Here is an 18856-nt window from a genome sequence, read left to right as displayed (position 1 = left end):
GTGGCATAGTGTTCATTATACCACACTTAATAACACAGTGGATGTGGATGATATAAACTATAATTCTCACAAAGCGGTGCAGAAGTTTCACCCAAACAGGTGCAAGAAAATGTTATGGTGGGTACTTGGTACTTGCAGAGAAATGCATATTTTGCTTAATATACACTGGGAAAATTTGCCCATGGGCAGTAACCCATAGCAACCAATCAGTGTTTGGCTTTTTTAAACAAAGTTGTAGAATAATGAATGGAACAATTTGCCATGGGTTACTACATGCAATGTTGATAAATGACCTTGAGTAAGCTTCAAAAGTGGATTACCTCAAAAGCTACTGTTATGTATTATAATCATCTGATTTCAGTTGCATTAAAATATAATTTAGTGCTGTAACAGACCTTGATTATATAGCATATAAGGTAGAGGTGGAATAGCAACCTAACGGATATTACATTTCAAATCCTATTTAGTGAGGAATATAGTAATATCAGCTGGCTAACTGAAGATGCTAAGAAGGTTGTGCAGCAATGGCGGCATGGAAAATGTTGCTTTCAGCTGCTGGGGTTTAATTTGTGTGAGTGCATTTTTACCAGCTAAGCATCACTTTCAACTTTCAACCTGTTCCCACAGATAATTCTTTTACATACCAGAGCTCATTTCCTAGTATATATGGTGGAGGCACAAGATGTTACTACTATTCATCAGGATCACTTATATATGGAGAGAAAGAAAGATTTTTGCCAACCCCATGGACATCGGTTAACTACTGGCTGTGGTGGTCGGATCCTCAACTCTCACAGATATTTTGGAAAACAACCTTGCCTCAATTAACCAATCAGTACCAAGGTATTATTAATCCAACAATCCCCAATCATATCTCTTTATACCTTTATTTACTTCCAACATTGTGGCAATGTTAAAAACTTAGGGACTGAATTATCAAATATCACACTGGGAGACTACAAAAGATTGCCAGCGGTTTGATATTTTCTTCATTTAACAATACTTTCCTTACTGCCAGGAACATTTTTCTGCTGAAAGTGCATTATCTCTTATACACACACACATGGATGTAAGGTATCTGAGGTATACAGTATATGGAAATAGGACATCCTATATAGAAATGCTAGCAATAAGCTTCTTGTATTTCAGAGGCATATTGAAGCTTTGCTAGTTTTGAGTTAACTAAATGCTATTTTTTATTGTTTCTCTTGCAGTGAATGAAGTTGATCCTTATGAAAACTGTTGTAATTCTGGTTCTCCCTATCTTTGCTACCTGTATTCATTAAAAAGGCCCCGGGATTCCTGCTATGGATACATCCCACCGAAGATCGGTAAACATTAGAATAAATTGGCTAAATGTAACATGTTATATCAGTGTCTGGAAAACAATAGCCTTTTCTCTGCTTTTCTTTAAGGATTTTTCTTTGGGGACCCTCATATTAACACACTGGATGGAGTGCAGTATACCTTCAATGGTTTGGGTGAATTTACATTGGTTAATGTTATGGATGATAATGGTACAATTTTCACGCTCCAGGGACGCACAGCCAGAGCAGGGACTAATGCAACATCCCAAGCAACTAATTTTGTGGCACTGGCCGCAGATATAAGCAATGTGACTACGGTAATGTCTGAATGAAGAAAAATAACTATGTATATTGGTATATGATGTGTATATTACACTCTCTAACTCATAATAAATCTTGTTGTTCTTGTGTTATATTTTAGCATCCTCCTGGATCCTAAATTATATGTCAGGTTCTTCATTGGGACATTTGGCCAGTGGACTGGGGGGGTGAATTTTGGTTTTAAGTTGTAATTATTGGCCGGCATGTCGGTATGAGTTATGTTAATTCTTTCTTGTGAAGTTTTTAATAAAAACACATAAAAACCCTAAATTATTCATATTAAAATTTAAAGGGGATGTCTGCCAAAAAATTGTTTGTAGTTTAAAAAGAATATGTTATTTTAGGCAACTTTGTAATATACATTGATAAAAAAATTTCAGTGGTGTGAAAGTTCTTTGTAAATGTAATTGTAACTGACAACAGTATTTTTCTTTCAGTTCTCTGCTTCTGACTCTGGAAACAATGTAGCAGACGTTCCTCTCCAAGTCTTTTAGCCAGCAGGAGTGCTTCAGGTGTCAGAACTAGTAGTGTGACTAATGTAAACAAATACTGTTTATAATAGAAATTATATTTACAAATCACTTTAAAACCATTGAATAGTCTTAGTTTAAGTACACTGGAAAGTTGCATTGGTGGTTGGGTAGAAATCTCTTCTAATGATGGATAAAAGGCCAGTGGTCGTCTGGAGATCAAACTCTCAAAAGGTTTGCTAGCCCCACACACCAAATATTTTTTTTTTGTGCGTGCAATAAATAAAATATCATCCTCAGCAAATTTGTAATCTACATTAAACTAAAGTTATTTAATTGCTATTAAAAGCTGTACTCTTCCTATTCTCTGAACCTCTGACTATTGAACAGACCCATAAATAAGCAAGTGAAGTGAGCAAAGTGCAATTTGCAATTTTTTCTTGCAAAGCAGTTTTTCCCCCGGGATTACAATGGCATTGTGGTCACATGAGGGTGATGAAGTTGTCCTACCACTATTGCTCCCAATTTGCCAAAATTAAAGCAACTGCATATGTAATTTATCTTAAATTGGACTCAAATGCCCAAATTCTGTCTGGGGTCATTTTGGTGTTCAGCGTCCAATACTTTAGGTGCAAGTGTGCTGCACCTATTGACGTTGGGCACCAAGGGAACCCTGGAGCTGCTGCCTGGTTAGGAGGTGGTGGTAGCTCCAGGGTTCCCTTGTGCCAATAGGCACAGCAGCGATCAATTTGAAAGCAGAAGAAGTGGTTTTATGGCAACTGGCTATGGGGACCAGAACTGCCCTTGCAGAAATAAATGAGCCTTTAGTCTTGGCTGGAGGAGAGCTGATAGTAAGACTTATAAATCTTATCTAGTCAAATGTAACGCACAATTAATTTTTCATTATACACCTATTACGTGTTGGCTTGCCAAATAACCATTTTAACAGGACATCTCTGTATCTCTATATAACACAAACTATGTGTGGGGTATATGTGGGGCAAGTTTCTCATTAAGTAACATTTTCAAGTGACTTAGCAGCAAGTTTCACATGAACACTCCCTTTTTCCATCTTATAACATGACTGCTGTTTAAACTAGTGGCAAAATGCAGCATTTGATTATGGAACTCTTCAATTTGCAGTCACACTGCTTAATGTGCAGCACCCAAATAAGCTGTGTAAACTACTTTAAATACTGTTTGGCAAATCATCTCTCCTTTTTTTCAGATTGAGTGGCAACTGTCTAATGAGAATATGACAATTGTTATGATTAACGGATCTGTAATCCCCTTGTCTGCTGGTAAGTTAAATATTTGCTCTGCTTCTCCTGTAGGTCACTAATAGCTGTCTATCTATACATGATACAATGGAGAAAATAAAAAACTCTATCCAAAAGGTTCATTCAATTAAGAGTCCTTGTCAAGGGACCTGTAGTGTCATCCATAGTGATCACAATGCATTTCAAACAATGAAATAATATTTACTTGAAACCCACAATGGCTTTAAGAATTTAGTAAATGAAAGACAGTATAGGATTAATTGGCCCTTATGATTGTGTACACAGGGTATTCCTATACTGTTGGCTGTAATAACGTGAGGTATTCATTATTGCCCATACATAAAGCTGAAAATCAAGGAAATATATTAGAAATTGTTATGTAAAGCACTGTAATATTTGCTATATTCTTTTGGTAAAGGAAATGTCACCGCACTCAGTAAGGCCACGCTAGAAATTACATCTGAGGGTGAAGTTAATGCCAATTTTGAAGGAGGCATCTCTCTGTCAGTAACTGCTAAACTCGGAGCCTTGAGCTTTGTTACAACATTGGATGCTTCATATCAAAACAAAACAGAAGGACTTCTGGGTAAGACTTTTTTCAAGCAGAACCATAAAATTTGTTATGCATTATTTTAATGCTGTCATTACACTGTAATGATTCCCTAGGCAAACAAAATACATCCATTTAGCACAAAAGTTGCCTATAGTGCATCCTATTAACTTTAGATCTCGAAGTACATCCTTTTTTTAAATCAGGTAAAGTAACAGACTTGGAATCAAAACTCCTGTGCCATGTTGCCAGCTATAAAACTTGCCAGCAACACTGGCGTAAAATATGCTCTAACACCATGTTTACCATGCTTTAATCAATTACAAATCTGTCCACATGGACTGATCATTGAGCTTTCTGATGCTTTAATCTGCAAGCCAAACATTCAGATGAGCAATTAAACTGCACCATGTTGGACATTATGTTCATGACCAAACCATTAGACTACCCAAGAAATAGGGCCAAACTGATGACATCTAAAAAAAATCAACAGGGCACTGGTTGTTACTTCATTTGCTATCTCAGTAGGTAGAGTGAAGATTGGCTAATAAAATCAGTTGAATTCAGAACAATCATTATGTCTTATTCTATACATATTAATTTTCCACTTTTAGGTGTCTTCAACGGGGATAAGACAGATGACTTAAAGTATTCAAATGGAACAGTTCTGAGCTACAATGGAGTGAAACTCCCCAATGAATCTCTGATCTTTGACATGGGAATGACATGTATGTGTATTTTTGACTGATAATTTTGCTTTATTATTTGATTTGATAAATTAGCTTGAGCCTATGCCTTAGTATAAAAGAACCCGCTTTAAAATAATTGGAAAAAAAACATTTGCTATATCTGAAAGTAAACCTTGAAATATGGAAAAGCTTGAAAGTAAAATATTGCACTTTACCAAGTTTCTGAAGCCTATAGTATAAGGTCATTCATTTATAGATTGCATTCTTTTGTCTTCCCCAGGGAAAACCACTCCGCAGAACAGCATCTTTACCTATAACTCTACAAATAATGAATCTTGGTACACCTACAACAATAACAGCTTTGTGCCTCTGTTTTATGATGAGTTACTTTTGACTACAAACGAAACCCTTATCAACAGTGCAAACTCAACTTGCAAAGGGAATAATGAATGCATATTTGACATTCTGAGCACTGGCAATTTTGCCCTGGGGCAAGCCACTCTTGGCACGCTGAATGCAGCTATAGAACAAAGCAGCACCATGAGTAAGATGATTTGCTTTGATGTTTTGTACTGTAATAGGCGTTCTCATACATTGTATCTATTAAGCTTATCATTTGCTTTAATTGAGCAGATTATACTGCACACACATGAGGTCCATCCCACTCTAAGGGGCAGGTTCATCAAAATGCAGGTTTAGAGCTTAATACAAGAGCTTAAAATGCAGCCATGTTCTTGTCAGTCCTATGGGATTTTTAGAAGCATATTTACTAAATGGTGAGTTCTAACCCACCCATTAATAAATATACCTCTGAAAAATCCATATTTTTCCATATTTATTAATGGCTGAAAGTTAGATCTTGCCATTTAGTAAATACTCTTCTCAAAATCCCCTAGGAATAAATAGAATGTGGGTGAGCTTTAATGTATTAAGATCTAAACTCACATTTTGTCCCAATATTCAAAAGTAAATCAGATTAAATAAAAAATTCCTTACAGAGAGCATTTATTTATATATCATTGTTGATGAATTGTAATTACACTTAACAGGAAGTTTCAAATACTTTTTACAGTTTTTCACATTTGTTATAATATATTGATTATTTTATTTTTATTATATTACATTGTTTATGTTTCTTACTCTACCCTATAAGTTTTTTTAGTACAGGTATAGGACCTGTTATTCAGAATGCTTGGGACCAAGGGTATTCTGGATAAGGGGTCTTTCGGTATTTTGGATCTGCATACCCTAAGGGGCTGATTTACTAATCCACGAATCTGAATCCAAATTAGAAAAATTTGGATTGGAAAACGAACATTTTGCGACTTTTTCGTATTTTGTGCGATTTTTTCATCGCCGTTACGACTTTCCCATAAATTGTCGCAACTTTTTCATTGCCTTTATAACTTTCGTGAATTGTCACAACTTTTTCATAGCCATTACGACTTGTCGCAACTTTCGTATTGAGAGCTCGAAAAAGTCGCGACAATTCGTGAAAAAGTCGCAAAGTACCGATCATTACGAAAAAAAAGCATTCGGACGCTTTTCGGACGTTCGTGGATTAGTAAATGTGTCTACTAAAAAAATCAGTAAAGCATTAATAAACCCAATAGGATTGTTTTGCATTCAATAAGGATTAATTATATCTTAGTTGGGATCAAATACAAGGTCCCGTTTTATTATTACAGAGAAAAAGGAAATCAATTTAAAAAATCTGAATTATTTGATTAAAATGGAGTCTATGGGAGACAGGCTTTCTGAAATTCGGAGCTTTCTGGATAATGGGTTTCCGGATAACGGATTCCATACCTTTACTGATATCTTTTTTGAATATGCTTGACATGTTTTGCACCATATGAATTATGAGACTTTTTTGAATGACAACACAAAGTTTGCTCCATTTGAATGTAGTCCAAACACTTACTGCACTTGGGCCACTAGTACATGAAATGCTGTAAGTGCTTTCTTCTTCCTATCTTTGCCTGGGTTGTGTTACTAAAGACATCTTAAAACAAGAAAGGGTTCACCACACTCACATTTTGCGCCAGATTTAATTCAATGGGAAGAAAACTTATCTCACTGTTTGTGTCATGCAAACTCAGTAGAAGCTTATGGAAAAATGTGATATTAGGAGTTTTTTTGGGGGTTTTTTTTTTTGGTCGAATTGAATCTGACCCATTATTTGCAATTCTATGTATCGTAGCCTGGCTATGTATAAGTAGATTGAAATTGTCAATATTGTTCTTCTTAGATAACTTTCCTCCAAATATAACTGGGCCAAGCACAATTAAAGCAGCTCTGAACACGCAAGTGACAGTGAGCTACACAGCAACAGATCAGAACAATGACCCAGTGGTGTTCTCTGTGCTGACAAATTCCGCGGATGTCAATATCACACGTAAGAAACACCTATTATAGTGACTTGTGCTTTCTTTGATACAAAATAAGAAATATCTTTCTTTTTGTATTATTCTCCTCTATCAAGTCTAAATACTGTATAAATTATGATACAGACAGAGATTTCATGAAAACCCTGCTTTGTCTGTAGATACCTGAAAAGTACTTTCATGCATATTTCTTGGATTTTGACAAATACTGAATCCTCACAAAGATTAGAGAGAATTAGAGAGAACCCTCATTTTCATATTCATATTTGAGATAAATACAACAATTGCATCATCTCTGAACATAAGATTCAGTTGTTTGAAGGATATGACTTTAATGAATTAAAAGGTCTTAAATAATAAAAAAAGTTATCCCACCACGTCCTATGTGGTCGGTTGAACTGATTCTGAACCTAAACCCTAAAAGATTGTCCCATTCTTGGCACTCTTAATGCAGCTACAGAACAAAGCAGCCCCACGAGTAAAAGGATTTGCTCTGATCTTTTATACTGCAATAGGAGTTCCAATACACTGTACCTGCAAAAAGTTCTGGTAATCAGAGTCTTGAACAGAATCCTAAATTCGGTGCATACACGTTATATCTTCATGACATTTCTGCAAAAGCCAAAAATCCTAGAAATCTGATCATCAGAATACAGATTATTTATTATTTTTTAATTTATTGTTCTACTGCATAGCTAATGGTCTGCTAACGTGGAATCCGAAAAGCTCAGACCCGATTAACATCACTATCCAAGCAAATGATTCAAAAGCAGTCACTGATTTAGCCCTGACACTTGTGCTGTGTAACTGCTCAAACAACAGCAGCTGCCTCTATGACCAGACAATTACTCTATCAAATTATATGAACTTCAAGGTAAGCAGAACTCACAAGATGTTTCCATTTTTTAAATAATATCAATCAAACTTATAAGAATTTCTAAATCTGCAAGTCACATTTGCTGAATTTCAAATTTTACACAATAGGAGTCATTTTCTTACTGCACTATAGTTACTCTTGGCCTTAGTTACAGTTGCATGAAAAATCCCATTCATTAAAGGTACATGCCTATAAAGGTGCATTTACTCCTGTATAGTTGCACTTGGTGCTGATGCTTTTCTCCTGCCTCCTAATTTGATTTTTGCACGGTTGTGTCTATCGACGTTAGTGATGAGTGAATCTGTCTCATTTCGCTTTGCCAAAAAATTTGTGAAATGTTGCTACTGAGCGACTATTTTGACACAATCATGACTTTTATTTTTTTACTTCCCGTGACTTTTTCCTCACTCGCCAAATTTTTGATTTTTTAATTTTTTTTGCTTCAGTTTCACGAAAAAATTTGCCAATGGCAAAATGCACAATTTCTCATTAAAAAAAATCACTCATCACTAATTGAGACAGTAACTCCAAGCAGCCTGAATCAATTGCTACAGCTTAAAGAATGTGGCACTTGTATCAATCTCACGCCAGAATTGATGTCAACCAGAAGCAGAAAATTTTCAGCGCAAATGAATCAGGCATGACACCAGCGATGGAATAAAGTGAAAATGCTGCATTGTTGCTAAAAAACTTGGACATGCCATGGGTTCAACATTGCTCTTCACCTGCTGGATCATAAGAACGTTATTTGCACTTTATCAACGAAGACAAAAGTCTTTACTTGTATTGATTTTGGTGTAGTTCTTACAGAAATGCCACAGTTTCCTTTAAAAGCAAAATATTTCTCTATGTTTTAGATGGCTGGATGTAACTGCTCTGCTGCATGGACTGGAATGTACTGTAATGAAGATTTTGATGGCTGCATAGAAAATAAATGCTATGTAAACAATAGCTGTAATGATACAAAAGCTCCTGGTGTAGGATTTACATGTGATGCATGCCCTAATGGCATGACTGGAGATGGAATACAATGTGCTGGTAAGGACACGGAATCCTGCATGTACTGTATAATAATGTATAACTTTCAAATCTGTCCATTAAGAAACATATTTTAAAGGGAGGATCTAAGTGGGAAAGCTTATAACAGGTTATTAACACAAGTTGAAAAACACATATAATTACTTCTTGCTTATATAATTTCTTATTAAATGGTTGGTTCACCTTTAAATTTAATTTAGTCTGATGCAGACAGCTATGTTCTAAGAATTTGCAATTGCTCTTCATTTTTTTATGGTTTTTGAGTAATTCACCTCTTTGTTCAACAGCTGTCCAATTTGGCATTTCAACAGCTATTTGAATGCTAGGGTCTAAATGAGAGACTGGAAGATGAATCGAGAGAGTCTGAATAGAAAGATTAGTAATAAAAAGTAACAAATAAATAATCCCATCAATACATTTGGCAATGTAGCATTTATGCATGGTGTTTGAGGAGGCATGTAGTCATCCGCTTTCCTTCCCCCTACTCACCATATGCAGGCAATTCTTAAAGGGCAATGGTCTCAAACATCAATAAACTAGAAGTTTAGTAAACATGTCTCAAAAATATTTGTATTAATTTTTTTGCTTTTTTTAAATGTCTAAAATACTCAGAGGGGCACATTTATTAACACTGGAGACAACACATAACCGGTGATATTGCCCATAGCAACCAATCAGCAATTAGATTTGAATGGTTACCTACAAGTTAGAAAACAGAAGCAAATATCTGATTGGTTGCTATGAGCAACATCACTGGTGATGTTTGTCTCCAATGTTAATAAGTATGCCCCAAAATCAGCAAAGAACTCCTCACAGCACAGCTAAGGTATATGCAGTGTGGGTGTGTGTGTGTGTGTGGGGGGGGGAAGCTGGGTTGAGAAACCACACTTATAAACTACTAATATCTCAAAAACTAGAACACCCGCTACAATTTGGCAGAATCTTTATCTTAGGGATTTTTACCCAATAAAATACTTCAAAACCTAGTTGGTGCCTGAATAAAAGTTATTCTTATTAAAACTATATTTTTATTTCAGACATTGATGAATGTTATCTTAACATATCAAGTTGTGAACAGATATGTAACAATATCCCAGAACGGTACAGCTGCAGCTGTATGGAAGGTTACCAAGTGAATCAAACCAACAGCTCCAAGTGTGAAGGTAAATTATTTTCCTCTCTGAGAACAGCCAAGATAATCTGCAGCCAGAGGATTACAGATGTAGCCAACTGTTCGCCGGCGAACTAATTCGCGCGAACATCGGGTGTTCGCGTTCGTGCAAATTCGCGGACTTTTGCCGATGTTCGCCACTTTGGGTTCGCCGTGTTTTTCTTTGGCGCCGCATTTTTTCGCCTTTTTGTTTCCGCCGCGTTTTTTCGCTTCGTTTTATCGCCTATGCATATACATAGGAATAGCTTGCGGTTTTTTTTTGGCGTTATTTTTTGGCGTTATTTTTGGCGTTTTTTTTGGCGTTTTTTTTACAAGGTATTTTTCAGAGAAGTTTTTGCCCTTGATCCCCCTCCTGCATGCCACTGTCCAGGTCGTGGCACCCTTTAAACAACTTTAAAATCAGTTTTCTGGCCAGAAATGGCTTTTCTAGGTTTTAAAGTTCGCCTTCCCATTGAAGTCTATGGGGTTCGGAAAGTTCGCGAATATTCGCGAGTTTTGGCGAAAGTCCGCGAACGGGTTCGCGAACATTTTCGGCGATGTTCGCTACATCACTACAGAGGATATACTTGCTGGGCTGTATGGTAAAAATGCAATGCTTGCCTGCCATTCTTTCTGAATTATGGTATGGTTTCAAGTTTCCTGGATGTTTTATGGCAATTGAGAGCTCATTTAGTATTCAGGTTACTCATGGCTTTTGGAGTAAAATGAGATAAAGCCTCTCCTGAACCTCTCACAATGGAGGGTGTAACAGGACTTGCCACATGGAAAAGTGTCAGAATTGCTGCAACAATATGGCAGGCAGTTCCATCGAGGTACCAAAGACGTAAGACAAATCAGTGTCAGGGACAGGCTGAAGGTCAGAGGCAGGCAGCAAGGTTCATAAACAGTCAGATAGGAAGTCAATAGGCAGTCGGAAAATAGCAAATCCAGGAAACAGGCAGGGTTCAACAACAAGTTCAATAGAAGGGAAAGGGCTCATTATCACGCTGGCAGGCAACAATTACTTTGCAAGAAAGTGAGGTCTCGGAGCATTGTGCGCCAACTTGACGCAAGTTGCATCCGTCGTGACACAAGCATGTGTGAGTGCTACAGACAATGAAAGTACAACACCAGCAACACTGGACACCTGTGCATGAGCGTTGAAGAGGGAACCATCTTCACACTTTACAAAGATATACTTTCAATACCTCTATTTCTGATACTTGCATGGTTATGTAACAAAAGACTATCCCCCATATGTAATAAAATATTCTAAGTTTGCCCAGATGCAGCAAACCATAACTACCAATAAGATCATTCCTTTTATTGGTTGCTTTGGATTATTAGCCCAGTAGCAAACTAGTTTGCTCAGGTTCCATATCCTAAACCTAACCAACCAACCAACAGGTAGCAATTACAGGTCACCTGTAAAAAAAAACCCAAAACATTTTATTGATTGCTATGGGCAACTGGATGTGGGCAAACCTAAGGCCTTCTATTGCATATGGGGGGTTAGAGTCTCAAATCTGGTGGATCCTCCAGTAGGATATTAACCTTACTATCAGCACCTTTACTTGGATTATACCTTCTAGCAGGAATGCCTACTTTATCATATCAGTACACATAAATGTAAACTGTAAGCTGAATAACCAGTGATGAGCGAATCTGGCAAAAAATTTGCCAAACGGTGAAAATGACGCATGTCAAATACAACTGCCAGTCGCGCGACAATTTCTTTTGACGCCTGACACGTAAATCAATTTTTTTGACACAGGCGACAATTTTTTGTTGTGTGGTGAATTTTACCACAGTGAATTTTGTTGCCCCTTTTGCGAAACAATCCGCCAATGGTGAAATGTGCAAATTCGCCGCAAATCCATGCCTATGAATAACTAAAACCTGAAAATATCCTTAAAGGAGAAGGAAAGGCTAAGTCACTTGGGGGTGTTAAAATGTTAGGCACCCCCAAGTGACTTTAATCGCTTACCGCACCAGCCTGGGGTACCTGTAGCGAGCGCTTCCTCCTTCCTGCTTCGTTTTGCCGGCAAATTCCCGGGACCGGCGCATGCGCATTAGAGTGAAAAGCCGACTTCTCTGTTAAAGCTAGGCTATTTCACTCTACTACACATGCGAGCGAAGCAGGAAGCGCTGCAGCTACCCCGGGCCAGTGCTGTTCTCTCAGAACATGGGCACCAACCCGGGGTAAAAGGTAGGTGATTTAAGTCAGAAGGAAAGGCAAAGTCACTTGGGGGTGCCAAAATGTTAGGCACCCCCAAGTGACTTTGCCTTTCCTTCTCCTTTAAGTTGATTTTCTTAAATTATAACACATTAAAAAAGCATTTAGGATATGTTTACTAATTAATTTGTTCGGACCACTGTATCTCTCATTTTGCTAAATATTAAGTCAAATCTATATTTTCTTGACTCCAATTAGATATTGATGAATGTAGCAATTCTACTATATATCCTTGTGCTAACAATACAGTGTGTATTAATACCCCTGGAAGCTACTCATGCCAGTGTATGCAGGGGTATCAAGGAAACCCTACTCTACTGTGTGTTGGTAAGTACTATAATTCATTAGTTCTACCTTCTGTTTTTCTGTACCTCTTCCCTCTCTTTTTCAATTTCTTTGTTTCCAAATAGAAGTTTTAAAATGACTGGACCTATTTTTTCAGATATCAATGAATGCACGAATGTGTCTATTTGTCCAAATACGTCTACTTGTAGCAACACTGCTGGCTCATACTTATGCAACTGTCTGCCAGGATATAGTGGGAACAATTGTACAGGTAAGGTGAAGGTACACCCAGTAACTGTAAAACTTTTTTTGATGCTTAAGAGATGTGTTTTAGAGGGTTGTTAAGGTAACTACTGTAACTTTCGACATTAGTAAGATTACTAACATAACTTCATCAAACTGAAACAGAACAGAATGACATTTATACAGCAATAAAATACTCATGGGTAGAATATAATAGCAAAGAAGATTAACTGGAGAGGATAAAAACAAATTAAAACAAGTCAGAACAAAGCTTACTGACACAAGCATCATGATTCGAATAGAATATTTTTGCAGCTTACATTCCTGGGTTTCATTTATATTCTAATACAGGTATGGCATCTATTATCAGGAATGCTTTGGTTGCTATTATTTGGATCACCACACATTAAGTCAATAAACAAACTTCTGGGAGGTGGGCCTTCGTAATGGTCGGTATAAAAACTGTTGTGCTGGGTGGTTGGTATAAAGCTGGATTTCTTAAAACGAAATGCTACCAGCCTGAAATTCCCAACTTTTCGCATCACCCACAGCGCCAAATGACACTGCGCTCGCCATCTTGTTTGCACCTCGAGTAGGACCCCCGTGCAGCTGCCTCCTGAGGCACTCTCTCTGGGCTTGTCCTGTAAACAAGTGGCAAGTATGACTTGAAGTAGACATAGTACCGCTACTCAGTGTAAGCTCCTTTATTGACGATCAGCACACCTGTGCTACGGTCTGCTCGGACATCCTCCTTGTGAGCTCAGACTCACTCGATCATTTAGACACAATAGCATGGGAGCAAGGATGGAAATGGATTCTGAATTTACCAAGAGGCAGAAAACTGAACAAAAAAATCACAGGGTTTAAAGCAACATATGTTCCTAAGTACTACAGAATTGTTGTCTATCCTAGTTGACTTGTAATCTTTACCAATGTGCTTAACCTGACTTTTTCTGTGTTGCAGATATAAATGAATGTGAGATAAACAACACATGTTCCCTGAATTCGATCTGTACTAACACTATTGGATCATACAGCTGTTATTGTAAAACTGGCTACAGTGGAGATAATTGCACAGATATAGATGAGTGTGCAAATTATCAGAATGACTGCGGATCATATTCTCAGTGCATAAATACTATAGGGTCCTACAATTGCTTTTGTGTGTCAGGATACACTGGTGATGGGAAACAGTGTGCAGGCAAGTATTGTTATATCTTTTTATAAATATATTTGCTTGTCCCTGGTTTAACAATATGTTCCATGCAAGAGCTGGAACTAAGGGTAGGCAGGAGGGGCACATGCCTGAAGCGCAATGGTGGTGTTGGGGGGGGAGGCAATGGACACTTCTTCTGTTGCCTACCCCTAGTTCATGTCCTTGCCTGAGGGGTGCTATCATAACATACTATTAAATATCAAAATACTGTTTAATTACAATATAGTAAAACCACAAACAAAAATAATCCTTTTTTTTCAACAAGTCGTTCAGGTATTACTGAGAAACTATATATCCACTCAACATGTTAGAGTTACTTTGTCTTCTCTACAGATACTGATGAGTGCAAGACTAATGTCTCTCAGTGTACTGGAAAACCATTAATTTATTCACAGAGAATGAACATTTTCTTCATATAAAAGATCCAAAACATAATTTACTATTAGGAAGACAGTGTGCAAATGGGTACAATGTTGATTTTGCACTTAGCACACATGCTTGTATAAGGCACTCTCTCTGGGCTTGTCCTGTGAACAAGTGGCAAGTGTGACTTGAAGCAGACATAATACCGCTACTCAGTGTAAGCTCCTTTATTGACGATCAGCACACCTGTGCTACGGTCTGCACGGACATCCTCCTTGTAAGCTCAGACTCACTCAATCATTTAGACACAATAGCATGGGAGCAAGGACTGAAATACAGTATATATATATATATATATATATATATATACTGTGAAAGACAAAGTTTATTTGACATGAACCCTGTGGATTCTGAAAACTGAACAAAAAAATCACAGGGTTTAAAGCAACATATGTTCCTAAGTACTACAGAATTGTTGTCTATCCTAGTTGACTTGTAATCTTTACCAATTTGCTTAACCTGACATTTTCTGTGTTGCAGATATAAATGAATGTGAGATAAACAACACATGTTCCCTGAATTCGATCTGTACTAACACTATTGGATCATACAGCTGTTATTGTAAAACTGGCTACAGTGGAGATAATTGCACAGATATAGATGAGTGTGCAAATTATCAGAATGACTGCGGATCATATTCTCAGTGCATAAATACTATAGGGTCCTACAATTGCTTTTGTGTGTCAGGATACACTGGTGATGGGAAACAGTGTGCAGGCAAGTATTGTTATATCTTTTTATAAATATATTTGCTTGTCCCTGGTTTAACAATATGTTCCATGCAAGAGCTGGAACTAAGGGTAGGCAGGAGGGGCACATGCCTGAAGCGCAATGGTGGTGTTGGGGGGGGGAGGCAATGGACACTTCTTCTGTTGCCTACCCCTAGTTCATGTCCTTGCCCGAGGGATGCTATCATAACATACTATTAAATATCAAAATACTGTTTAATTACAATATAATAAAACCACAAACAAAAATAATGCTTTTTTTTCAACAAGTCGTTCAGGTATTACTGAGAAACTATATATCCACTCAACATGTTACTTCGTCTTCTCTACAGATACTGATGAGTGCAAGACTAATGTCTCTCAGTGTACTGGAAAACCATTAATTTATTCACAGAGACTGAACATTTTCTTCATATAAAAGATCCAAAACATAATTTACTATTAGGAAGACAGTGTGCAAATGGGTACAATGTTGATTTTGCACTTAGCACACATGCTTGTATAAAGCATTGATGCAGGTAGATGCACTCAGTTTCATAGCACATATATATTTGGATACCCCAAAAAATACAAATTTATTGCTGCAATGCTATGAATATAAATATTTATGGATGTCCCCTCATATGCAAGTATGAGCCCTTCTGACCCTACACTGCATAAGCTTCTTCTTCCATAGTATACATATCAGCTTGTCTGGTCCAGCTGATCATAGAATGGCAAAATTTGAGACTTTTGATGCTATGTCATAAAATACATAAGGGGTCAATTTTTATGATCCTGGACAGAAGGGCAAAAGCATGCCCCTTAGCGCTCATTCAAAGACCACTTTTGTTTGGGGTCTGGCTAAACTCTGAATGACACACAAAGTAGGGGACAGTAGGAAATACATCAACTTACCTCCTCCCCGCCACTCATGAATACAGTGCTTCCAAACAGACTTATAATCATCTCAACACAGATCTTTGCACTTAGTTTTGGAGCTCAAAGACCAGCATTATTTGCTTATGTGCAGTGCAGGGATCAAAGTGCAAAACATGACGACTGTACCAATTTATTGCACCTTGCACTCGTTAACACTCCCTACTAAGTTTGCCCAGGTCCAGTAACTCATAGCAACTGATCAGCAGCTTTTACAGGTCACCTGTTTAAAAACAAATATTTTTATTGATTGCTATTGTTTATTGCATCTGCACAAACGTAGTGCCTTTTTAAGGGGGTGTGACTCTTTTTTGCTGCATGAGGGATTTTAACTGGTCACCTTGTGGAACCTGTGTACATTATCATAAAGATTTAAAATCAGTCTTTCAAATGTTATGCACTGCAGGGCTATGAACTCAACTGTGATTCTAAAATTACGAAAATACTACTGTTTACTATATAAGTATTGCATAAACATATATATGTTATTTATTGCTAACATGTATATTGCATTTTGTTCCAGCAATAGAAACTACAACAAACCCACCTACAACAAGCCTCGGAAATGTGACAGCTGTGGCTAGTACAGTACCGGTAACAAATGGTAGCAATGGTTTTTCTTTAGCATCACAGTCTATAACTCAAACAACATCTGTAAGCAATATCAGTGCTTTTATGACCACTCCAGGATTTTCTATCAATGCCACTATTGTCCCTTCTCAACCTCAGCATTCAAGCACCATAAATCAGACATTTGTATATAACTCAACATTTGTAACATTTGTAGATTCGACTAATGTAACCAGTACAGAGCCTCTTTTCAACACCATCAATTTTACTACTCAACTGCCACAATCTCAAAGTACAGTGAATCAAGCAACATTTGTATATAATATGACTGCAACAACATCTGAAATTATAATCAGTGGGACAAGTCAGATTCCCTCTATCAACACTACGAATTTTACTACTCCACTGCCACTATCTCAAAGTACAATGAATCAAACAACATTTGTATATAATACGACTGCAACAGCATCCGGAAATATGATCCTTTCGACAAGTCAGATTCCCACTATCAACACTACGAATTTTACTACTCCACTGCCACAATCTCAAAGTACAATGAATCAAACAACACTTGTATATAATACGACTGCAACAGCATCCGGAAATATGATCCTTTCGACAAGTCAGATTCCCACTATCAACACTACGAATTTTACTACTCCACTGCCACAATCTCAAAGTACAATGAATCAAACAACACTTGTATATAATACGACTGCAACAGCATCCGGAAATATGATCCTTTCGACAAGTCAGATTTCCACTATCAACACTACAAATTTTACTACTCCACTGCCACAATCTCAAAGTACAATGAATCAAACAACACTTGTATATAATACGACTGCAACAGCATCCGGAAATATGATCCTTTCGACAAGTCAGATTCCCACTATCAACACTACAAATTTTACTACTCCACTGCCACAATCTCAAAGTACAATGAATCAAACAACACTTGTAAATAATATGACTGCAACAACATCTGGAAATATGATCCTTTCGACAAGTCAGATTCCCTCCATGAACACTACGAATTTTACTACTCCACTACCACAACCTCAAAGTACAATTAATTTAACAACCTTTGTATATAATACGACTGCAACAAGTCAGATTCCCTCTATCAACACCAATTTTACTACTCCACTGCCACAATCTCAAAGTACAACAGTTGTAGCAATTACTACAACTACTACCAAACCACAAACCACTACTGCTGCTGCAACAACAACTTCTGCAACTACAACAACCACAGCGACCTCTACCAAAACATCTGCTGCAAATGGTGGCATGCTTAAACGTAAGTAATGTGAAATAGAGAAAAATTTATGAAAGGTGGTGCAGCATTCAAAGCCTCTGCACAGTTGTGCCTGACAAACTTCAGTCACACTTTACTGCTGAGCTGCAAGTTGGAGTGATATCACCCCCTCCCTTTCCCCCCACCAGCAGCCAATGAACAGAACAATGGAAAGGTAGCAAGATAGCAGCTCCCTGACACCTGTATCGCTAAAAGTGGTAGATATCAGAATAGCACACAACAGTAAGAAATCCAAGTCCGGCTTGGGACTCCTCCAGTTACACGGGAGTAGGAGAAACACAATAGGTTACCTGAAAGCAGTTCTAATGTGTAGTCATGGCTCCCTCTGAAAGCTCAGACTCAGGCACAATGCACTGAGATGGCTGCCTAAACACCAATATTACAACTAAAAATGCATTGTTGGTTCAAGAATAACATTTGAAATGGTAGAGTAAATTATTTACTATGTAAACAGTGTAATTTGGAAATAAAAAGTATACCATAAAAATCATGGCAGTATCCATTTAACCAGAAGGGTTTGCCCATGGAATGCCATTGTTACAAATGTGACTCTACTTTGCACCTTGTGTCCAATACACAATACAGAGCAGTATGCTTTACATGTTTCATGTAAAATTCACATTAAATATGAGTGCCCTGTCACTTGTAATACAAACTAAACCTCAGCCCTGCTACCTGCCCTCAAATCATCTATTCAAGTTGAAATAGGGCTAAATGGCACAGATTAAATAGAAGATAAACACTGTAGTGCATTTGTTCTTACACAGGAATGTAAACTATTTGTATTCTACACAGTTTATCTGCTATGTAACCTGTACCATTTAGGCTAATGGCACACGTGGAGATT

At 37.4% G+C, this 18856-nt stretch overlaps 2 protein-coding genes across 2 annotated transcripts in view; both read left to right on the top strand.

Moving 5' to 3' along the window:
• Positions 1 to 288: 288 nt before the first annotated feature.
• Positions 289 to 16702, top strand: LOC116410980 (mucin-like protein). Its single transcript, XM_031902730.1, has 16 exons — positions 289 to 298; positions 628 to 843; positions 1215 to 1331; positions 1416 to 1624; positions 3327 to 3399; positions 3797 to 3964; positions 4543 to 4656; positions 4898 to 5161; positions 6869 to 7015; positions 7700 to 7878; positions 8739 to 8919; positions 9957 to 10082; positions 12504 to 12632; positions 12748 to 12861; positions 13798 to 14038; positions 16642 to 16702. Exons 1-16 carry the CDS (start codon positions 289 to 291, stop codon positions 16700 to 16702), a joined length of 2349 nt encoding a protein of 782 aa, XP_031758590.1.
• The window catches only part of LOC100485006 (mucin-4), a 37580-nt gene continuing 35378 nt past the window's right edge, over positions 16655 to 18856 (top strand). Inside the window, exon 1 of the mRNA XM_031902848.1 lies at positions 16655 to 17991. Within this exon, the coding sequence (XP_031758708.1) occupies positions 16794 to 17991 (1198 nt within the window). The 5' untranslated portion in view covers positions 16655 to 16793. The remainder of the gene's footprint in view (positions 17992 to 18856) is intronic.

This window comes from Xenopus tropicalis, chromosome 5 (genome assembly GCF_000004195.4).
Source record: "Xenopus tropicalis strain Nigerian chromosome 5, UCB_Xtro_10.0, whole genome shotgun sequence".
Classification (NCBI taxonomy): Eukaryota; Metazoa; Chordata; class Amphibia; order Anura; family Pipidae; genus Xenopus; species Xenopus tropicalis.
This window is presented reverse-complemented; position numbering and strand designations above follow the sequence as displayed.

Excerpts from the sequence above, each read along its gene's own strand:
- LOC116410980 (XM_031902730.1), top strand. Across the intron at positions 844-1,214 it reads ATTAACCAATCAGTACCAAG|TGAATGAAGTTGATCCTTAT; the intron begins GTATTATTAATC and ends TTTCTCTTGCAG. Across the intron at positions 1,332-1,415 it reads ATACATCCCACCGAAGATCG|GATTTTTCTTTGGGGACCCT; the intron begins GTAAACATTAGA and ends CTTTTCTTTAAG.